The sequence below is a fragment of the Molothrus ater genome, chromosome 5 (genome assembly GCF_012460135.2).
Source record: "Molothrus ater isolate BHLD 08-10-18 breed brown headed cowbird chromosome 5, BPBGC_Mater_1.1, whole genome shotgun sequence".
In the NCBI taxonomy this organism is placed as follows: Eukaryota; Metazoa; Chordata; class Aves; order Passeriformes; family Icteridae; genus Molothrus; species Molothrus ater.
In genome coordinates, this window is record NC_050482.2 from 29,437,943 (window position 1) to 29,462,698 (window position 24,756).

At 40.8% G+C, this 24,756-nt stretch overlaps 1 protein-coding gene across 1 annotated transcript in view; it reads right to left on the bottom strand.

Annotated features, from left to right (window-relative positions):
* Positions 1-20,429: 20,429 nt before the first annotated feature.
* ADAMTS20 (ADAM metallopeptidase with thrombospondin type 1 motif 20) overlaps positions 20,430-24,756 on the bottom strand; it is an 85,551-nt gene continuing 81,224 nt past the window's right edge. Inside the window, 2 exon segments of the mRNA XM_036401473.1 lie at positions 20,430-22,135; positions 22,779-22,883. Of these exon segments, the coding sequence (XP_036257366.1) occupies positions 22,046-22,135; positions 22,779-22,883 (195 nt within the window). The 3' untranslated portion in view covers positions 20,430-22,045.

Genomic DNA, 24,756 nt, shown 5'->3' on the forward strand with positions numbered 1-24,756 from the left:
GACAGTGGCAGGGAATAGAGGCTCTGACTTTCACAGGTAACCTGCAAGACCAATGCTCTGTTTTCCCACTAGCTCATCTAGATGTCAGGACTTTGTCTTTACCATGCAATCAATATTGTGCTGTGCTGTGCCTGGCCTAATTAGCTCCAATTCTTTAATTAGGCCAGCCGGGATGCTATGCTAATGTGACCAGGCTACGCTGGGACTTCAGCAAGTGTCTCTGCACATCTTTGCATTGCACAGACCTGTCAGCTTGATGGGATTTGAGAGGCCACCCTGCACTGTGAGGGATGTGGACAGTGCACTCGTGGTGTTTGTTTGGTGCTCAGCCCTTGCTGAAGCCCCAGATTTGGTCTGACTGAGCAGCTTGTGTGCTTTGCTCATGCTGGAGTTCTCTCCTGGGGAAGCGAATGATCCTGCAGCAATTGGCAGGACCAAAATATATTTCAGGGCTTTGCCTTAGTAATCTCCAAATAATTGACTCCTCAGTCACAGTCTCTGTCTCCTGGGTGGATTCCATTGAGGAGAGAGTTCATGTCTCACTATTATTATAATTGAGTTAAAAATCAGTCATCTGTGAAGGGAGAGTCCACCAGAAATGGCGTTTGATGAGTTCCAGCAGCTTGAGGAAGGACACTGCTCCCAGGCCCACGGGATGGGCTGACACCAGCCTCCTCCTCCTCCTCCTTGCCCACTGAGGGGATTTCACTTCTCTCTGATCTAGCCCAGTTTTTTTTTCAAGCCTTTCAATGCTAACATATTATTTTTATTTTCTTTACAGCTTTGTGATATTTACACTTTCCTAGGATACTCTTCCCAGATGAGGCTGCACTGCCTCGGATCTCTGCCAAAAAGAATTACAGATGTTTCAAAGGAAATGTGCAGAAACCATGCAGCTGAAACAGAATAAATTATGCTTAAAATGAAGGAAATGTCCTAATAAGTGAGAAATGCACCAATTTGTCTGAGAGCTTTTATCCCTGCCTCTACCACCTGTGTTTATTTTTGGTTTTTTTTTTACTTTACTGTGTGGTACAGCAGATGGTTGTTTCACATGAAAAAGTCTTCAATAAGGCCAAGGTTTGAGAGGATTTTTAGAATTTCCGAAATTTTCTAACTTCAGAGTACTTTACTAAAATTTGCAGATATGTTTCTTTGTCTGTACAGCCCAAAAACATGGTTCTGGAGCAGCTCTTGGAATTGCAGGCCCTCCCTGACAAACTACAGATGTAACAATTGATCCAGTCATCAGGCAGAGCCCCAAGTGCTGGCAGAAGCATCCCCACCTTGAATCAGAGGAGTGAAATGAGCTCCTGAACACACCTGGATGACACATCTCATTTTCTGTCTGCAACAGGCTGGGAGAGACTGAAATATTAAGGGTTGTAATGACTCAAATGATCAACTTCTGCAAAAGCAGGGATTTGCTGACAGGTAACAGCCCAAGACAGAGGGTATGAGCACCCACCACCAGAGGCTGCACGCTGGAGTTAGAGCCAGGTAAGGACAGAAGCAGGTCCTGCCTGGTGGGATTGTGCTTTTACCATGCCAATGTCCTCCCTTGCACAACTGGCTCAGATGTGAAAACTCCCCTCTGGGGAAGTGTCAGGGCATTCCCACATAGGCCTGGCCCCCTCTGATGGGCCATAACTGGCTCAGCTACACTGATGTGAGAGGCAGCTGTCATGTCATGTCTCAAAGCACCACAAAGTGCCTCCAGACTCATTTCTGGGGCCTTCCACCAGAGGACTGCATGTGACACACAGTGTTGCATCAGATGGTATAAAACTCTCTACCCTGCCCTGGGGGGGTACATGGAAATTCCATAAACACAAACTTATATAAACCCATCGAGTTCCTGTATTTGGTGGGTTTCCCCCACTCCTGATGGATGAAAATGAGACCATCACTTCTACCAACAGAACTTGAAACTGCAGCAATCTCACTGCTGGGTCCACAGGTGGTGGCATCTTATCTTCTTCTTCTTCTTCTCCTCTTCTTTTCTTTTCCTTATACATTTTCTTAAGAGTTATTTTTTATGTTTTTATATTGCTGTATTTCTACAGATAGCAAAATGGCTAAACACCCCCTTTCCATTTCAAGCAGATCATTAGGAAATAAACCCGCTGATCACTTAGTGTCATTTCTCTCTGGTGCACCCCAAGGGACATATTAGTAACAAGAACCTCAGCTAGCCCTGCTTCAGGGAGGGTTGTAGCACATGCTGTGTTCAGAGAGGAGCATCTTGGTCTTGCTGTATCTGTATCCCAGGAGAAACTGCAAACTTGAGTGATGTCTCATCTCCTTGCCTCCCAATGATCTTCTTTACTTAGCAATGCCCATTGCCTGCACATAGATGTACTCCAACAATCTAAAATACTTCTGTCTAGCTAATTTTAGACTTTTCATTTTTTAACTCTTCTTGAAAAGCCTGGCCCAAAGTCTCAGAAAACCTGGTTCAAGAGAAGATGCCAGATTTTTACACCTTCCTTGCCAACCCACAGCTACTAATCAAATATCTGATGGGATCATCAAACCATTCTGGAGAAAAGGCATTTCTACCCATTTCAGTCAGGAAAATACTTAGATTAAAGTTTATCTGAGGAGGAGGAAGGTATTTTTCCACACATTTTTACTTTTTGCCAGATTTCCCTCTTCCGTGTTTGATTTCTTTAATTTATCATATTTTCATACTATCAAAGCTCAGGCTCCCTGAAGAACCATGAGAGGCACAGTAATAACATTCATGAGATGAGGTCATCTGTCCTGTTATGGAAGAAAGCTGTAATTCCACTGGAATTTCATTGTAACTTAGCAAGAGTTTGTGTCTCCTTATTTGAAAGTTTTTCTGGATAATGAATTGCAATCCCTCAGGCATTCCATAATAGTTCTTATTTATGTAATTCTATACCTTCTGTGCATTTCTAATACCAAAAAAGTCCATGTCAAGCTAAATGATCAAAACTGAATGTAGTTTCCTCAGTGTAATTTAGCCTAAATTTGAATTCCTTTCTTGCTATGTATTTTAATTATGCAAACTAGGGACTCAAAGTAATTTTTCCATGTTAACAGAAAGGACAACTGATTTTCCCAATGTGAAAAAATGCAAATCTCCTCAGCCTTTGCTTGGTTCCCAGACTTACTATATTTTGCTGCATCTTAGAACTCTGTTTATCATGTGCATAGAGTCACCTCTCAGAATCTCACTGTCCTGAGTGTGGGCTGTAGATGTGTGATTTGGTTTTTGTAGTTCATGAGTAAGCTATAGGTTGCACATTGGTTTTTTGGTAACATGTGGACCCTGAGTGTCTGGTCTGCATTTGGGAAGAGGTTGGGCTTTTTCTCACAGAAGTATTTGAAACCACTGGGTGGAAATGAATCCTGAGCCTGTTCTCAATGCTCTCCATCCACCCTGTAACACTGAGCAGTGTGCCCAGCTAGGGCTCCTACCCTGCTGGGATCTACACATGCTATCCTGTCTCACTTCACACACTGCAGCTATTGTCCCCCCAGGCTCCCCTCAGCAGCCACAATCATGCCTTCCCTGGCTCTGCTATCACAGCCACATGGATTGTTTTCCTTCAGACTCCAATAATAAGTCAATTAGGGCAGGATTAGCCTCTGGGAAGTGAAACCAGTTAGTTTCTCTCTCCCAGAACGAGGACCTTAAAGGATCTTCTTGAGCATTTTAATTCCCTTCCTTTTGCTTTTTTTTTCTGCAATCTATCGAATCCCTTCTCTTCTAATTAGCTTGCCAGTAGCCATCTATCAAGCATTTCTCTTACTAACTTAAAGGCAAAATAGTACTCTGTAGCATGTTGTCAGGCTACAGCCAAATTTGGTGTCTGGTAGAGCTGGAAAACAAACAAAAACCCATCCCACCTCCAAAAATACTCTGCCTGACCCTGTGCTAAGTTTTCACACAGGACCAAGCTCATTTTCCTCCCTGGCTGACACTCCCATTTCACTCCTCTAGCTGTTGGGAAGAATCATGGTGATCTCTTTTATAAACACCAGCAGGCCAGTGTTTAGAGATGGGGAAAAGTTTCTGGTCACGATTTTAATTTCCTATATTAAGACAGGAAGAAAAAAATGTGGTTAGCCAATAGAAATGAGTTTTGGCCTTTTTCTGTGTTAAAAGGTAAGCAAATTCAAAATATCAGCCAGTTTGTTGTGGCTAGAATTTAAAGGATCAGCACCGGCTCCTCGACATCACATCCAAGCCTTGCTCCAATCCCCCTCCTGTTTGCCAGGCTGATTTATGAGGGCAGTGGTTCCAAAGGATTGGCATTTGCTCTTGAAGACCCTTAGGATTATGAATTTGCCCATTGCAGTTTCCCAGAGCCTCTGCTCCCCCAGGAACAGCAGCTGAGGCTGGGAGTGGCAGCTACAGGAGAGGCATGGAAAGCACCAGGGAAGCAATCCAGCTGTGAGTGCAGCTGTGTGAGGTGTCCCTGCATCCCCTGCTACTGTCCCAAGCCATGCAGGGGCTTCTCCATGGTGTTTGGAATTTTTGCACTAAGTTTCATGCAACATGCATGATGCAGGTTTTGCTGCAGGGCCTCAGCCATTAGGAAGGGAGAAGAGGAGGCAGAGCACGAGACCAAAATCTGCTGGGAAATAAGTTTCTGAGGAGTTACTAAGAAAAAAACCTGCAAAGACCCTGGAGGCTGGCTCTGGACCTCTTTTAGATGTTTCCTGTAGAGCCATAGAAATTATGCATGTTGTTTCCAAACCAATCACTGCAACTGTAATCTGGCTATAACATGGGCCTTGATTTATCAAAGAGCATATCAGAAAAATATAAGTGAATGACAGCAGGGATTTTTTTTCAAGCAAACCTTTTGAGAAAAGCCAGTTGTTTTCAAATCTGGAAATGCAGCTTCTGCTTTCAGCTTTTCTACCTGCTGGGTTCAAGGGGCCTGCAGATGTAGCTGGATGCTCTGGGTGCTTTGCTTGGGACTGTGTTGTGAATTGCACACTCATGAATCTTCATCTTCTGAACTGCAAAACACATCCTACATTTTAAACTTAATAAAGCAAATATCTGTTGACAGGGAATGAGAGGCTAATGCCAGGTAGAGCCAGTAAGAGAGACAAATGTAGGGATGTGCACACAGAAAACATCCAGGCAGCTGCCAAGCACCACGGAATCGATTCTGCTGACAGCTTTGCACGGAGCCTTCAGCAGCACCAGTGCCTGCCAAAGAGCTCCCAGCCATCCAGGCTGGACTGCCCTGCAACAGGCTCTTCTCAGCATCCTCCTCCTGGCACTGGAGCTGTGATTAACAGCCCAGCCAGCCTAGGCCAGGGGCCTCTTGATATATTTGGTATTTTAGAACAAAGCCATCATTCTCCAGGGCAGTTGAATGTGCCGTAATGAACTGAAATAAGGCAGAATGTAAAGGCTGGGAGATACAGGCACACTGCTGGAAAGCAAAGTCATTAAAAATAATGAGCAGCCTTTCACTTCCTTCTTTTTATTAACTTTCTGCAGAGGACAACCTGGCACTTTATTTTTAACACAGTCTCCACTTTACTAATATCTGTCAGACAGATGGCTAATTTTTTTTTCCACAACATGCTCCAAAATATTAAGAAAAGTAAAAGAGAAAAAAAGGAAAGGAAAAAGGAAAGGAAAGGAAAGGAAAGGAAAGGAAAGGAAAGGAAAGGAAAGGAAAGGAAAGGAAAGGAAAGGAAAGGAAAGGAAAGGAAAGGAAAGGAAAGGAAAGGAAAGGAAAGGAAAGGAAAGGAAAGGAAAGGAAAGGAAAGGAAAGGAAAGGAAAGGAAAGGAAAGGAAAGGAAAGGAAAGGAAAGGAAAGGAAAGGAAAGGAAAGGAAAGGAAAGGAAAGGAAAGGAAAGGAAAGGAAAGGAAAGGAAAGGAAAGGAAAGGAAAGGAAAGGAAAGGAAAGGAAAGGAAAGGAAAGGAAAGGAAAGGAGAGACCTGAGCTCCCCCTCCCAATTTCTTCTTCTCTATATACCTCAGATGGCTTCTTTTGCAATAACCTCTCTGGATTCAGCAACTCCTGCTACACTTCGTGGCAATCACATGAAAAGCAATGCAAAAAGATGCCACACCCAGCAACATTTGAAGCATGTGTCTATCAACCACCAGTAACAATTAGTGAAAATTTGAATGAATGAAGTTTTGCAATCTCTTCCTTGGGACAGACACATGTCTGTAGCCACAGACAGAGCCCTGGCTTCCTGACTGGCTCCTGGTAAATGAGTCCTGCTCTGCAGAGCAGAGCTGAAGCAGGCAATGGGATCCACCAACATTGCACGTCTTGGGTTGAAGTGGCTGCTCAGCCACAACTCCACAGCCCTTAGAAAGGTCAGAGCATCAGAAACCAGGCTGTTAATTGCTCTAGCAGCTCTGTCTTCTTGTATACCCACAGAAACCTTCAGCCCCAGCTTGGAGCCATGGGTTCAGATCCTGACCCCATTCCCTGGACCAGCATCCTTGGGCTCCTCTGCCCATGCCAGCTGCCCAGGCTCGTAGCCCTGGGCAGACCCTGAGGTACCAAGTACACTGAAGGTGAAGCTTAGCAGCAAGCAATGCTAGAACATTCCATTGCTGTAATGGATGACATGTGGCTCAAATCATTGCTCTAGATGTAAAGAGCTGTTGAGAAGGATTTAGACTTCTAATTTACACTTGTAATTTGTCTTTGTTGCAGCTTTAAACTGGGGTGGTAATTTATTACTGCAATTCTACCATCCTGGCCAAGGCCTCCTGGAATCCTAAAAAACAAAGCCTCTCCCCAGGCCCCCTTGGGTAAGATTTGCCCCTGCTGTCCCTTTAGAAGGGTTCTTAATTTCTGCACTCACACACAGCACTTCTGTGCTTGGATCACAAAAAAATCTGCTGCGAGGCCAGAAATTAATATTTCAGAAGGGTGTAAGATAAACTGAATAAAACATCAAAATGAATAAGCAACATATTTGCATCAGGCTTGAGAAGGGGTGGGTGGGAAGGGAGGGGGAGCTTGCTGAAGATAGACAGCAATATCACACAGCCCTGAACTACCTGCTGGCTACAGCCTGAAATGTTGGGAAAGCCTCAGAGGGAGAGCAAAAGGAGCCATGAGGAGCATTTTAATGCTCTCCTGGTCTGCTCAAGCATGAACAACCCCATGCAGAGCCTCCCACTGAATTTGGCTTCAGAGGATGGCATCCTGCAGCCACAGGGGCCTAAATCATCCTTTAGAAACACCTTCACAAGCTGCTGCATGGTGATTTGGGGTCTAGGGTATAAAGGTCTTTGTACACGCATTTTCCTACGCGACTGCAGCAAAGCTCCAATAGTTCATGTCAGCCACGTTAGTCAGGATTTACAAGGCTGCCATGATAACCTAGTGCTGATCCCCTGATAAGAGAGCAAATATTTAAGTCTGGGTTGGTTGCAAATATTTGCACTGGAGTTGTGCTTCCCAGCTGTAATTGATAAAATGAGTGCTGCCATTTCTGTACAGGAAGGTCTGGTGACATTTTCTCGATACCTTCCCGAGGGATATCTCTGTGAGTTTGCAATCCATACTCTGGCTACTTTTACAGCCCCTTCCAGCAGCAGCAGCAGAGTGGACAAGCCCATACACTGGCAGCAGGTCTGCATTTCACATTGGATGTTGAATTTTTAAAGTTAAATATTTTTAGAATTTCCTATTTGTGTCAGTGTTTAGATGTACAGCTATGTGCAAAGATATGCCTGTCCTGGTTGGGGCTGAATCAAATTTTTTAAAAATCTTAAACTTTTCATGAGCAGTATGAAACAGCACAGCCTTTGTTTCAGTCAGTTCACTACAGAGGCCAGAGGAAATTCAGTTAAGAGAAAAATATTCCTTGTGCTTATGTATCATCATGTATTAATCGTCTTCCTCCTGTTCCACAAATTGCTCTGGGCTGTACTGGTATACAAGGTATACATCAGCTGAGGATTTGTTTTTGAAATCCCTTTTGGGTTTGCACTCCAGCAGGGCCTGTGCCAGAGACTATCTCTGACAGCTCAGAAAAGATATGAACTGTAATTGATTGTGCCCCTGAGAGCTTTTCTTCCTGTTTGTCTGTGTGTGTGCATGAGAGAGAGAGGGAGAGGGAGAGAGAGACTGTCTTTTATCCTCTGCCAAAAGTGGCTTTAATCCAGCACTGAGCTTTTCTTCTTCACTCATGTTCTGAAACGCTCAACATTATGTGTTTTCAGGGTGGGATCAGAAACAGGCAGCTTTCAGAGAACATCTTGCTCCAGAAATTTCAGAAAGAAGCCCTTTTTCTTTAGTTGAGAGGCAAGGGAAGCAGCAGCAGTGATGACAGAGCTCATTTTTGAAGACATGGAGAGAATGGCATTGCTACACCATGCCTGGCCTCTGCCATGCTGAAGGACTCTGCCAGCAGAGCACTGCCAGACCCTGCCAGGGCAGTTAGAGGGGTCACAGCTTGTCCCTTCTCTGCCTCCTTACATCCGCTTCCCCTGCACAAGTCCCTGTCCTGCTGCCTGGGATGCTGTGGTGTGGAGGACTGGGTTTCACCTCCAGCCTGCAACCAGAGAGGAAAAGGCTGCTCTTTTCACCAGGCTCTGACAGAAAGTAGAAGGACATGAACCACTTTTCCTGCTGTTGCATCATCAGCCCATCTTAATGCCTGTAAATCAGAATCATAGATTCATAGGGCATCCCAGGCTGGAAGGAACATGAAATGATAATTTGGTTCAACATTTTGTGGGAAAGGGAGATTATAGATGTAAGTAGCACCCTGATAAATCATATACTGAAGTTCTCTAATGAGAGTTCTCTACCACATCCTGGAGAGGTTATTCCAATAAATGATTGCTCTCACTGGAATAATTCTTTCTGCATACCCAGATGAAACATCTCAGTGCAACTTGTACCTGGTGTCCCTTGTCTCCCTATGTGGTTCCTTGTGAAGAGAGAGACTCCATCCTCTTTGTAGCTGCCTTTTAAATACTGTAAGGTTATGGAGCTGTTCCTTCTAGAAGATATTCCAAAGCACACAAAAGATGGGAAATGTTTGGGAACAGCCAGAGTGGAGCGAGTGATGAACAGCCTGGTTGGTAATCACTTCTGTACTGAGGTGACTGGGAATCAGGCAGGGGGAGAGCAGGACCTGCTGTTTTCTTTGACTAAAGCAAGGCTTTCTACAGTATCCTTGGAGCCAAACTGGTGAGGCATGGGCAAGGCCCTTCAAGTGCAGGATATGTGGAAATTCATTCATTGAATGGTGACCAGTAGGGCTTGCTTGGTCCAGAAAAGAGATGTCTTTGGAGGGATCTTATTCTTGTCTGCAAAAATTTAATGGAGTCATAGAGAAGAAGAAACCACATTCTATTTGGAAGTGTTTAAGGCAGCAGACATAAATTGCAATACAGCAAATTCCAACTAGATAGCAAGACAGAAATTTTTTCCTCAGTATGAGGATAGTCAAACACTGGAAGAGGGTTCCCAGAGACTGTGAAATCTCCATTGTTGAAGATATTCAAAACTCAAATATCCAATTGGATCCTGAGCAACCTGATTTACTTGGCCTTCTAGTTGGAAAGCCAAGTAGGAACAAAGAGATGGGGCTCTGCATTTTGTGTGGTATTTTTCATTCACATCTTAATTCTTTTCCCCCTTCATTCTTGTATAGGGCCAAGAAGTAGCCCCTGTGGGGCCTGATTTTAAAAAAGAGTCATCTGTGGGTGTTTTCTCTTCTACAGTTACATTTCCCTTGCTTCTGCTAATGAAAAATCCCACAATGATTGTGTTAAATGCTCTTAAAGAAGTCTAAATAACTTTATAATCTTAAACCTTTATAATCTTAAAACCTTTATTAATCAACCTTATTTTGTTTAACCTTCTGTTTTAAAATAGGTTGAAAGAGGATTCTGTGTGAGCCTGAGGAACTGTTTTCCACAAAGCCAGATCAAGTGGCATGGTTGATAGCACTGAGTTGCAAAGAGAACTTTTCATCAGTAACTCTGATGTTTTGCCCAGGATTGATGGCAAGCCCAGAAGCCTGCTTTCAGATCACTGCATTTATGCCTTAAAAATAATGGCACACATTAAGGTCTTTCTTACAGGCCTCTGGAAACATAAGCCAAAACTTTCCCAGCTGGACGTCAAAGACTGCACATTTAAATAATGTTTGCAAAGACCATGAGAATGGCAGATGCTTAAAAATAGGGCATGTTTATTTATGTGTTGAACATGGGTTTAGGCATCTAGCTTCTTATGTGAAAATTACACAAGTGTGAATAGCCCACTTCCAGACAAGCGTGGTTATGCTTGTGATCATCTTTGCTCCTATGCAAAAACATGCTAAAAGTGGGTGTGGACAGCAGGAACTCATGCAGCATGGTTGTGCCAGCAGGGGAAGGCAAGATTTCCTCCACCATCAGGTTTCAAATGCAGCATCAAACAACAGCAGAGGTGTGGAACCTACAACATGGGGATGCACCTGCGTGGGAATTTGTCACAGAGCGGGTATGGGATGGAGATTATTGGCATTTGAAGAGAGAGATACAGAGCAGGGAGAGGGAGGGAGGGAGAATAACCCTTAAAATTAGATTTAAAGTGGGAAAATTATAAGTCCTACCAAGACCTACTAAGGTACTGCTGCTGAGGACAGGGCTGTCCCCAGATTCAAACCATTGCACTTGCTGCCACTTACACTGCCATCAAAGTGTGCTTTTGCAAATGCCTGCATTCCATCTCCCAGTCTGGGAGTTACTGCTACAAAAAAATCCGACTGAAACTCATATGTACTGTTAAAAATCATGAGCATATCACAATCAGTCTGTGTTGGTTGTGGCCAAAATCCATAGGAAAGAAATTCACAGCAAATGTCTTTGCAGTGCAGAGGGTGGGAGGTGAGATTTTGGAGGCGATCTAAGTACACGCCTCAGCAGGGATGATTTTCCTGCACGGGCTCACGTGGGTGCATCATGTCTGATAGTCAAACAAGCTTGTTTGGAACAAGCTGAGCCTCTCTGCACACCCTGTTTTACCACAAAAGCTTTGGCTCCTGCATGCATAAATAATTTTAAAGTGGTACTTCTGGCCAGAAATGGAATATATTTAGACACCAAGTTCATACTTGAATCACTGAGAATTAGATGACTGAAGACCTTTGCAAATCTGGTCATGTGGCTTTCAAGTCACTGAAATGCCTCTGTAAGTCTCAGCCAAAGGATTAATCTGATCTTGTCACCTACTGATAGAAACTCACAGGTACAGCTAGGAATGTATTTTCCTCACAATCTTTTTCAGGTACCTGAAGGGCTGGAGCCATTCAGTCTGTTAAACTCAGCTCCCACCTTGACCAAAATAAAGAGCTGGTATTTACATTGTACCTTGAGAATGTAATTTTTATTGTTTCTAAAACAGTAGGACCCTGGAAAAAAGCTTTCTAATACTGGACAATACTTTCAGTCTTCAAACACCAGCAGTTTATAATGTGGAATACTTTCTCCATGTCTAGTACCCAGTCTGAGGGCACAGCTACCAAGAAGCAAATTCTGCAGTTCAGGCCCCATTCAGTTCCTCTGCTTGGTTGCCCAAAGAAGCAACTATCCCAAACTGACCATAGTTGAACATAAAAAAGAAAGTCTAATAAAATATTTTGGGACTAAGTGTAAGGGAGAGTGTTACCAGCCCTTCCTAGCACCTCACTTCTTTCCCATCAAATTTTTTCCTGACCTTGTCTCTGGAGAGCACTGCTCTTCAGTGGCTACCTTTCTTATGCCTAATGTACCATGCCACTTTTTCATGGTTACTTCAGAAATGAAGGAAGTTATTGACCGAAAGACCTCACACAAAAAAAATCATTGGAGGGGGTGGGAGGGTGGGCAGGGGGAGGGAAAGGAAGCAGTCTGGCAAAGGGATGGATCAGAAGCAATAAGAGTACTTTTCCCTCTTCAGCATCCAGGGAACTTGTAATTCATAATGTGGATGGACTGAAACTTCCTATGTAGTCCTGAAAGTAATTTAAAATACAATCAACAAAGTACTTAAAAACAATGAAATCTGCCAAATGAGTAACCCATTAAAAATGCCCAAAGTATATTATATAAGCAGACTTTAGTGCAACTGCATGGTAAGAAAATATTTGGAGTCGCTAAGACTGTACAGAGCACAAATCAAAATGATGTGTTATTAGAGTTGTTTAGTCACCATCTTGTGGGACATTAGGGTAACATCTGGCTGTCTCCTGATTTCAGTTTTTGTGTTCAATGTGTGCTGAAGAAAATGGTGAGAAAGTGACTGCTCTAATATTACACTGGTGTAATATAAGCACACCATACTGCAAAATTTCAGATCACTTCAAGTGCGCTTTAGGGCGCCTGTAGCTTTATTGTGCTGCTGAGCAAACTTTCCAATTTGCAGGTCAAATAATTCTCTCAAAGGGAGTATGCAGATCCTTATAAAAGTTGGCACAATAAAGGGGGGAGAGAAATCAGATTGCTAATGTAAACAGCTATGTCTTCTCAGAGAATGTCTGTGTTTCAGCATCTAATTTCAAATGTTTTCCTTAAGCCCTAATTTATTACTTCAAATTCAGAAACTGTGCCTAGTCTGAAGATGCTTGAGAAATATGCTCCCTCTTTCCATTGGTCCAAACAGTTGGTGCCTGATGCAGACTTTTCTGGGTAAATGTGAACCAGATGTTTCCCAGTCCTAATTTGTGAACTTCTGCCCCAGGTTTCTATGCTGAGGCAGTGCAAGGAGCTGCTCAGCAGTAAAGGGCTGTCTGGGTAAGTGTGCTGTTCCAGACACCCTTCAGTGTTGCAGCACTTTTCTTCTTGTGCTTGGCCACCAAAACACAAATCTCTCTCTTTCTAGGGCCACTGAACAACACCCAGCATGGCAAAATACACTTGTAGTGAGCAAACACACCATACCGTGTGTTTCTAGGAGAGGTGCCAAGTCTGTGTGGGCTCATTATGGCAATCCCTCTGTGCCAGCTCTACCCATGGAAACCACCTCACAGGCTGCTGCTGCTGTGATAGCCAAGGACATCACATCTGAGAGGTCTGTGATAGAGAAATCTGGAGTCAGATCATATTTCCCAATTATTAATAAAACTTCCTTTGAAATAAAAGTAGAGGATCTGGCGCCACTTTATGTTATTCAAAACCATGAAATCCCCCTCTCCCATAATCTGCCAGAATTACTGGCACTTCTGCAACTTCTTAAAAATTTGAGATGTTTTCATCAAGTGAGCATCGTCCCCCTTCAAAATGCACCCAGGGAAGTTTAGTGTTCCAATTCAGCATTGCTGTTTATGAGAAGAGGGAAGGCTGATATTGACCCAGCGCAACACCGTGCATTGGAAACATATTAGCAAGAGTATCTTCACTGCATTTACCCCAAATGGTAAATTTGCATTTTTGCTGCAAATGTCTCTAGGAATGATGCCCTGGGGCCAAGGTGAAGGGTGTAAGCTGTATGTGAGAGGAACAAGGAGAATCTAGTTGTTGTCAGCCTCAGGGCTCCTGGGCCAGCAAATGAAACAGAGCTGGGACATTAAGTGACCTCTGTCTTTCTGGCTCTGGCATCAAATTATTGACACATTTCTTGGTGCTATTTTGGCCTCTACTGTTCTCTGGACTGTGTGTGGGTGCATTTTGGAGCAGCATGTGCCAGAGGCCCCCTGCAGCAAGCAGGGACCCTGGAGTAGGTATAGATTTACACCTATAGACATACGGAGATGAACTATCTGTGCTGTGTTGTGCTACTACTTAGTAGGGCAGATGAGGCCATCCATGAACGTAAGAGTTGAGCTGATGCTTGGCAAGACCTGTTCAATATTTCTTGTCTGCATTGAGTCACATTTTCTTGTTAAGAAGCACCTTTGACTCTAAATGCAGCTATGCAGAGAGCTGGATGGGAAATCATCAGATCATTTCCCAGATTTTAACAGCATATTACCTTATGTCTTTCATTGCTCAGTGTTTTACAGCCCCCTGTCCCAAAGCCTCTGGGTATATAAAATAGACCACTGATGTCAGATGGAGCATCTTGTTATTCCAGTAAAATTACTTGTAAAATTTGTCACACGTAATAAATATTACGAGCAGTCAAGGATCCTAAACCACCCAACTCAAGGTTTGAAGAAGGCATCTTTCATGTTTGATGTGCCTTTCTCTTTCCAATGGGCTGAAAGGCTGCTGGCTCCTGACCTTCAGCAGGGCAGAATAAGGTCTGTCCCAAGCAGGAGGCAGCAAACACCCCAGTGCCCAGCCTTGGAGGTGCACACAGGACACCTGGGTTCCTTGGCAGCACCTGCAGGAAGAGCTATGAGATTGATTCTGGGGAACCAGCTACCACAGTGTCCCTTGGTGATGTGGAAGCCTGAGCTCTGTGCTGACTGCTGAAGCCCAGGCTGGAAGCAAGCAGCTCCCTGCCTCCCACCTCATGGCCAAGCCCTCGTGATGACAAAGAATCAGCACATTATCACTGGAGAAAGGACAGGGTCACTGAGCTGAGTGAGGATCACTTCCCAGATGAACAAGCAGGTATTTTATACATGCAAGGGAGATTCTTGGAAATATTCTGTAGTTCAGCAAATGGGATCATGCTTTTTTTTAGGCAGAAGATCTAGATTTGAGACTGTCATCTGCTAGTTGAAACTATATAGGGATGACAACCTGTCTTCTGCATGCCAAGAGGTCATTTTCTTGTCCTCATATTTATTATTCTGGTATCTTTAGCACATACTTGGCATAGCACTGATCACATCATTTAGCTTTGGCTCGTATGGTAAAAGCAGCATGAAGTAGCAGCACAGTATGCAATTAGATCTTTAAAGCAAAATGTGCCCTCAGATTCGCATGAAATTTCTGCTTTCAAAGCAAGTGATTCTTGTGCAGCTATGGGGAATTTACCTGGCAACCTTTCAAATAAGACAGAAGTTTCAAATAGCAACTCCTGATGAAAAAAATACCACACAAGTAACTGTGTTACAACATTTATCCTGTATTTCTCTCAGCAGTAGCACATTTTGAAAAATAACAATTCTGAAAAATAACCACATGCTTTGTCATGAACAAAATGCTAGGGGAATGTATATGGCTGGGAAAAAACATCCAAAAAAACCCCAGAGCCTGAGGTCTCAAGCATGGGGAACTGGATTCTCATAGAAGATCTGTGCACCAGTGCAGACTTACATGGGTATTACTGGGGTTCAGTGAAGGGCTGGAAGCGTGGCCTGCTGTGGTGACTTGTGGAATCAGACCCAGAAGTCTTTTCTTGCACTGAAGAATGGTCATGCCAATTCACATGCATTTTTTGTAATGTACCATGTTACTAAGAAACCTGAACAACTTTGCCAGGCTGGTACTCATGTTTGAGCTGGCTTATGCCTTTTGATATGGAAGATGCCACTGGCTTGATCAAGAATGTAAATGTGGGTATGGTTAAAAATATTAAAATACTAAAATAGCTGGTTACTTGAATGTGTGTTTCTAGGGCAATATCATTAAAATAAGAGACCTCAATTTTTCAGGGAGTAAAGCAGAAAGAAAAAATTTTTAAGAACTGATATCTCCAGAAGAGTTATTTTTTGGTTAGAAAAGTAAAGCACACTCGAGAGGTATGAAATAATGTTTGCAGCGTACAGAAAAACACAGAGAGAAAAAGTCGCTGAGCAGTGCAAAATTGCCTGTAGATACAATTTTTTAATTAAAATTTTATGGTTCTGACAGCTTATATATAATTTAATATGGCAGCAAAAAAACAACACTGGTAACAATGGTGAGGGAGTTGCTTGCATAGGGGCTAGGTAAGCTTTTCAGGTAGCCAGAAGCACATTTTCTTATTAAAGTCCCCTCTCTCCCTCTGCTTAAGCAGGGTGTAAGTTACTGCTGGAAACAGTGCTCCACTCTTCACTTCCTCTGCTGCTTGGGAAATACTCTGAACATTGAATTTCATATGAGGCAATGCTGTCGACAGCTGGTCAGATAAACACATTGCAGGAGGCTAAGCTTCCAGCCCAAAGAATTTCTCCCATTTTTATGCCTGCCTATCTGCATTCCACAGAGATCTGTCTCAAAATAATCTCTCAGTAAATATTTGGCAGCATGATACCAAAAATTCACTTGTCCACAAAAGAAAAGCAGCAATGACTCTAATCCTGCCATGGAAAAGAGGCTTCTAGAAGCACAATAATGTCATTCTTCGCTGTGCACTTTCTGGTCCTGCTTTTATATCAGCTTACAGGTTATGTGGTTTCCCTTTGAGGTAAGAACTATGAATTTACTTCTTTTCCCTTCTCTCTCAGCAGTTAGAAGTGGGAATTCAGCTAAGGATCTGGAGACACTTACTTTTCTGGCAAAGGTAGTAATAAACACAAGACAGAAAACAATAATTGAAGGGCAAAAGAATTCTTAGTTAAATACCTTGTAAACCCTGGTGAAAGGGGCTACTGGTGGCAGCCTTCTTAGCCCTGTCTGATTTGCAGAGCTTCCAGGAATACAAACACTACCAGGGCTGCTGTTTTCCTTACTGAGGTGTATAATAAATGTTTTTACAACAAGCTTTTCTGTGAGATGTTTTAAATACAAAACACTAAAAAGAAACTTTCTGCTCTCTGGTTTTACAAGCACAAATTTCAATTTGTGTTCTGTGCAACCACATTTTTAATTATTCCATCTTCCAAAAGTAAATTCAAAAGCTCATGGACAATGATGAACTGACCATGAATGTCATTACCATGGTCAGCAAATGACTGCCAGAGACAGCTGAAGTGCAAAACAGGATTTCATCCTACAAGGTGTAAATATATGCTGCTGCTATGAATCACTCTAGTCTTCTGCAAATAGAAAATTCATGAGCTCTCCTTGAATGTTTCTTGCTTCTGTAAACCAGACTGCAAAATAAGCCCATACAGTTATTTCAAAAAACGCCTTTCAGTATTCATAAATGAGGGGTTTTGCTTTCCAAAACAAAATAGTAATGATGAGCAAGACAGAAAAAGCTTGGTTTATTTCAGTTCTTTAGAGAGAGTCATTTGTTACAATTTACAGCTCAGATTCTCCATGTTGCATGCTTTGTTTAATTATGCAAATAAAATTTGAAAAACATATGTGGACAAGAAAGTTTTGTTGCAGGAACAGAGATAAAACACACACACAGATTAAAGAGGGAAACATTTGTTTATTGAAAAGGAAAAGGTTCTGGATGGCAGCACAGAGTCAGACATGAGACAGATGAATGCATGCACAGCTGTTCATGTTTAAAGGCAGAATATAGACATAAATACAGTTAGATCTTTGCTCTGCTCTGCTGCTACAGTATTTTTATACAATCAACTCAAAGGAATATCTATCATAACTGAACACAAGGAGAAATTTATCAGAAACAGAGATTGTTTCTTTAAAGCTAGGATAAACAAAGCCCAGAAAAAGCCTCTCAACCTATAGTATTGCAAAATAAACTTAACTGTGCAAAAGCAAACCACCTTCTATGGATGGCAATATTAAATGTCAGATCCAACTCCAAGTCAGATAGCTTGTATTTCTGTTTGAACAAAATGCAGGTAGTTTACCCCTACTATCACAGTTCTGCTCTGTCTCAAGGAAAGCCAGTACTGTGAAACAGGAATGCCCTTTACAAGCAGTATTTTTTTCCTATGATCTATAAAGCTTATTTTCAAAGCACACAAGAAAGAGAGAGGGCCTCCCTCCATGTTTTAATGATTAGATTATGATTAGTGAGACCATCCTGAAAAATCATAAATGCTCAGGAAATGATGGTCAAATACCATAGGAGAGCAAAACAGGCCACACAAGAGAGACCATAAGGAGGTCTATAGATACAAATACTTCTCCAGAGTTGCCACTTTCTAGCCTTTAAAGGACATTTTTCATATTGGTTCTGCCATGGTGACCTCCACTCATACTTTTTCTGCATCAAGTAAGATACCATGCAACTGTTCAAGGCATTTAAGTGCAGCCTTTAGTATTTCATGCTTCAATTTCTACAAAAGTAGAAATATGGAAGTCTATCATATAATGAAAACTAATTATTGAAAAATGCTTTGACAGGCTTCTTTGGTGTGCAGTAGGAAATTGTTTCAATTTATAAATAAGGCCAACATGGATTTACTGTCAACATGGATTACTGCCAACATGGATTACTTTGAAATCTCAGTTGTGATGTTTATAGATTATGCTTATTTTAATGCTCCTTATTTAAATATTCAGTTATCTTCCTTCAAAGTTATTTTTGTAAATCGTTTTCCTTTATCTTTTCTAAGTTAAAGTTAAAATACTACAGCATATTTCTGATCCACTTATAATTCAAGTTCAGTTTTGATAGCCACAGAACATCAACTTTCACATATCTATTTGTTTCTTTATGGAAACTGTGAAAACAACCCCACATACTCCTTCCTAATTTTTTATACTAATACTTATTCCTAATTATTTAAAGCTTTGCAAGTTATAGAAATCACTTGCAAGATAGTAGTGTTTTATTCATATTCCGAATTTTCCAAGAATCTCATGTTTTACTGCATTAAAAATGCAAAGACACCTCCTTCCCTGCTACATGGAACTGTCTTTTCAAACAGCTGACCAAACACAGAAGTTACACTGAACATATTCCAGGTTACAGAAGTGGAAGAAAACCCCAAACATTTCCTTCATCTTGTCAAGTGTGTCTTGGATATTAAAGCCTTTCAGTTAGATAAGAAAACCCATGACTGTCCATCAGAAACCTGCATGTGCTGAAATCACTCAGTCACAGCTCTGCCCATGAATGTCAGAATGATTGTACAACACCCGGGTTCCAGATCAAACATCTGGGCACATCCTGCTTCTCTGCAGAGGGAGAGTGGCACAACAGACCAGGATGAATTCTGCTAGAACAGACAACTCTTAGTGCACCCAGAGCCAAAGTTTCCATCTCCTCTGCCACCTCCCACAAATAACCTTTAGGGGAATACAAGTAGAAGACATCTAGAGGATGAATTCATCAAGAGAAGTCACAGGTACTGTCACACGTCAAGTGACATTTTGTTAGAGAAATGTGAGAAAAAAGGTTTTTCATACCTAGTCCCTTTTTGGCACTTAATAATCAGATAAGCATTAAATATGTGCGTGTACACACACAGGTAAGTTAAGCGCACACATGCAGCCAAGTACAGTTCTGTCACCTAATGTGTAATGCTGCCATTGATGGGATTGAAAAGATCCTAGAAGCCATCTAACAAAGCATGGTTACAATCCTCTTTAGCTATTACCATTTACCTTTATTTCTTTTCTCTATGGAACAGTGATAGGGCAGTTGAGCATTTCATTTCCTAAGCACGACCCCAAGCAGGAGAGCCGTGTGACTGTGACAGCCACGGGCAGCTCAGCACACGCAGACCCAGGAGGTGGAGCCCATAGCTCTGTCATGGAGTACCCTGCCATTCTGGCAAGCATCTTGGCTCCCCAGTGGGATGGAAATTCAGAGCAATTTCAATTAGAGTATATGGAAACATCTACTGCGAGTACAGCCCATGATCCTCTTTTTTGTTTGCATGGCCTCCTAACATGTCAGCATCATCAAATCTCCATTTTCTTCAGAACTGATCATTAGGCTTACGTCTTTCTTAAATTGCCCTCAGGACAAAAAGTTAGAAACTTGAAATTGGGATGATTGATTGAGCCCTTCTTCCTCAAAAAAAGAAAAAAAATCTTACTCAGGGAAGTCACAAAATGTCAAAACATAAGGGTTACTTTTTCCCTACAGTAGGCTGAAACTCTAAATCAAGGGTATAATAAAGAAAAGATGCAAAAATCCACAATACAATATAGTGCTGTTCTATGCAAAAGTTGTACCACATGATATCCTGGAAGTATAGAAAATACATTTTTACTCAAAAATACATTTTACTATCCAAGAAAAACATGATATATTGAATACTGCATTAAAAGTCACTTTGTTTGGCAGTGGATTTACAGAGTGACTTTGTGGCAGCAGAGCTGAACACTTTGTAGCCTTTAGACGAGCTGAAAAGAAAAAAGCTCTGATGGGGATAGAGGCAAACTGCAGTTGCCCTTCTGCCAAAGCAGCAGGCAAGGGACTATGCTATAAAAGCTGGAAAAAGAGAGGAAAACTATTTCAGATTTCTACATTGTTCCAGTTAAAAACTTACAAGGCAACCCCGCCACAAAAATAGAGCTAATCATGGGAGGATAACTGGAAAGAGCAGACAGACATGGAGTTCTTCTCTCTGAAGCAGGATTTGCTTCAATATAAATTATTCCTGTAACTATAACCTCCAGTTAATCCAGTACATGTCAATGTATACCACTGTAGAGGAGCATTAAGAATGTAATTATTCTGTAAATTATCTTATTTCAGCTTAAAGAAGCTGAAATGTTTTTGCAACATTTTTTACTTAGAGTACAATACCAAAAAGAACCCAAACAAAAGTACCCTGGTACCATTCACACAAGCATATTTATTATATAAATATTTTATAAATTACAAGATTTTAATTGCAAATGTAAACACTTCTAGGAAAATAATGTTTTATAGTCTTATTAATGTTTACAACTATTATAAGGCACATAGTGCAAAAATACATTTCTGATGCAGAGATCACAAATAATTACCTACATGTGTTATCTTAAAAGAAGCTGGGTACACTTCTGTGGTACAGTATTGTTTTTAATTAATAAATATTGCTAAGGCATGGTTAACTTAATTTGTGGATAAAAATGTGATATAGCTGCCACTTGATCTACCAATTATACTGGCTTGCAAAATAAATATTTGGTTTACAAAATGTGTGTGGTCAGAAAAATGCATGTATAGTTATTTGGTACATTATAATTATCTGGTACAATTATCTGGTAGAAAATTTTATTCTGAATACCTGAGCATTTCCCCTAAAACACATTATCTGTATATGCATATAGTTCTACAGTTCTGGATTGTAAGAAAATACAAACCAACAAATCAAAGAGCTAGATCATTTTTTAAACCTTGTAACTCTTCTTTAAATAGCAGATGTTAGAACTGTATTTACAGACATTGAAAAACCAAACTGAGTCAAAGATGGACACCAAAACCGCAGTGGGTGTTGCCTCAGATTTTTACTAAGGTTATTGAAAATGATACTGAATCAGGCTTTGAAGGCTGCACACTACTGCAGCCTTTAGTAATGTGCCACTGGCCAGGGTAAAGGAGTAAGGTGGATATGGAAAGTGTTTAAGCAAATACATATTTGTGCAATTATACACCAGATCCCATGGTAAACAGAATGCACTGCTTTCACAGTATACATGGATGAGAGGCAGCAATTTAAAATCAGGTTTTGAAGCAATTTGTTTCCATATTTTCTTTTCCTGTAACCACAGCAAACCTAAGACCTGATGTTTAACATGTGCTATAGAGACTACAGAGGTTAACCACAATTCTCAGTATTTCTGCTAGGATTTGAGCACCACAAAGAATATAATGAAAGGGATGGGGAAAAATGCTTTCACTGACAGAGAAACACACAGATCTATAAAACTATCTCAAGCATTTTGGCTATGTACTTTTCAGCTGTAAGTTATTGACAGATAAACCCTACAAGTTTGCATAAAATTGGAAGTATTGAAATTACCCGTCTCTTTATATAGCAGTAAAGCTTTTGATTCTATATTTTAGCACAATCTGTCATAAAAGATCAGTAGAGGATAAATTTTACTGAATACTGCATAAAGAATTACTGGTAAGTTACAGGTAAAGAATTACAATTATGGTAAAATTTAGAGTGTTACCCATGAAGTAATCCCAGTGCAATTTACTTGTTAGTACATACTGTACTCTGAATAAATGCTTCTCCAGTAAAACCTGGTCTCTGATTGTGATTTATACACTTGCTAGCCCACAAACAGATAATACAACCTTGAGTTAATCCTGAAGAAAACAGGAATTCTTATTAGTGAATGTTACAGTAATGATCACTACAGACATGAAAAAATTACACTATACACATACAGAGCACCTACAATTTGAGCCTAAATGGCAAATGTCCCTGCTTTGATGCTCCTAGTACATCAGAGTTCTCACTGTACTTGAAGTTGGAGACCAATAATTGTGTTAGGAACACATTTTCCACAAAATCCTCCACATCTTCCATATATTTTAGTACCATCCTAGGAATTAGACAAAGAGAAGAGTCAATCAAGAAAAGTGATTGAAATCACAGTTGCACAAAATGCTTCTTGAGGTTTGCACACAACAGACCTTTTGACAAATCATACCTAGAAACACTAAATCAAGAGACAGCAGCATTAGCAAAACAGGAACAGAGATCCTTTATCACTACCACTCTACACCTTGTTCCCAGCTCTCCACCATTCCCAGGCTTACCATCCCATGTTGTCTTAAACCAGGCACACTTACTGTTCTCGTTTAACTGGTCTTTGGGTTTCTCATGCTAATAAAGATCAGAGTAAGAAACAAAAAGGATAATCTGTAGTAGGATGATCTTGAACAAAATGTGGAGGCTTGGGTGTTGTGTTTGTGTATTTTTTAGAAGCATATTCAAAGCCTCTAATAAACCAAATTAATACAATAACCTCTTAAAATCAGTTAAGTGAAGGGTAGGCAGGGAGTGCTGATCTGATTTAGATACTGGACAGTATGATTAAACATTGTTGAAGAAAACTTAAAAGGGTCAGAGACTTTGAGTGCTATTTCTGATTCACAAAAATCACTGTAGCTTTCACTACAGCCAACACTTGTTCCTCTTGTTCAAGCTGTAAGAGCAGGTAAAGGAAAACAACATTGACTCACGTGGGATTTGTGTATGTCAGCAGTGGCATAGTTGCCCTGAGCAATCCATCTCACTGTACTGGATAATCTCAGACCTGTACCAGCCAAGTTAATGCTGAAATGGCCCTAGGGAAAAAATAAAAAAAAAAAGTAAAAAAAAAATTACAGATCTGATAAACAGAGCTCAAAACACTAAAAGACTTTATATTGGCATATTTGCACATATTGCTTGGGATATGTCTAAACATTAAGTACTCAAAGGTGTGTACAAAATATGGGCTGGATATGCTGCCTTACACCCTTTCTATGGACATTCACAACACAAAACCAAGTTATTCTGCAATAAGCACCAGCTGTGCATCAGCTGATCTGTAGCATCTGAGTATGAAGACAAAACTAACATCTGACAACTGAAATTATTTTTGCCCTTTCTACAAATGAAATTTTAATTTACAAAAAGTACAGACTTTCAAAAGCAAGAATGAAGCTGGTTTTCTTGAATGACTATTTTTTTTAAGTTCCTGAATTTTTTGGAAATAAATTGATCAAAACCTACTGCTGCCTGTAAAGACAAATCACTTGGACATCTAATTTTGAAATGTTTGCACACTGTAAGATGATGTAAGCATCATCATCTTATCATGTTCCATTGCTTTTTCAGTATAATAAATAACACAACTGAACAAGAACAAAAGTGAATGTTAAAATAAATATTTTAAGTGGAACGTTTTGCAATACAAACCATTCACAACAGATATAGAAGCTATTGATTCTAAAACATTTACCCACACAAATACAGACTCTGAAAACTAGCTTCAGTCAGTTCCTATGAGAATAGGAAATATATTAAAAGTAACAAATTTCACTACCTTGATAAACAAACTGGGATACAGAAAATGATTAAATTTCATTCACAGAGAAGTGTTATATGCTACAAAGAAGTACTGCCCCCACAAAGAGCCTAATGATTAGTTCAGGCAACATTACAATCAGAAAACTGCACACCTCTGCATTATTCACTGAAAGCCTGGATTTCTATATTCAGACCTAGTAATTTTTTATTGCAAATGATAGCTTCTCTATTTTATTGCTTAATAATGTCATACATATATAAATATATATAGCTTTTATTATGATGATTCATTTAAATTCTGTTGCAAAACTTCAGTTACATTGCTCAGTGTGGCAGATTTATTTTGAGAGCACTTCTATGTAAAGATGCTGTGCTTAGAGCACTCATGTAGCTCAGGATGAGCTAATAAAAACTTATATGGATAGGGTAGGTTGTTCTCCAAGTATCCACAAAGTGGAAGACTTCCATTTAATGAAGGAGGAAATTCATACAAATGGTGTGGACTGATTTCCATTATTAACAGTCCCAGAGTAACTTCTTTCACAGTGACATCATTTTGCAAAAATAAATGAGAAACGCTATTACAATTACAATGACAGCTCAATAGCTGTCTGATGTATCATGCAGCATGTGCAAGGCCAGGAACAGATTTTAAGGACTGAAAGTACAGAATGGAAACCTTTTGACTGCATCAAAAGTGTCAGCTTCAGTCAGAACTTTTAGATGGAAATAAATGTGTCAGTGCCGAGCCATGCAAGCAGAATGACCTCCCAACAGAAGCTACACACAGCAAACAGATTTGTATCATGCTGCACCCAAAGGACTTGCAGGTTGAAGGCATCCAATACTGTAATGAACTTCAACTGTTTTCTTATCAGGAGTTTAAGTCTGCCAAACCTAGGCACTTCATTTGTACATAAATTGCACATGAACCATCTCTAGCTGCCCTTGGCTGTGCCCACCCACAGCTGGTCCTAAGTTTAGGCAAGCAGGAGAGATGGGCAACAGGGATTTAATTCCAAGCACACATGAGCCAGTTGGTCTTAATTCCTTTATAACCAGTGAAAAGAAATTCACTTCCAGAGGACAGTTGACCTCATCATAAATTGTCTAATAGTGTAAGGTAAGCTGAAGTGTTTTCTAAGG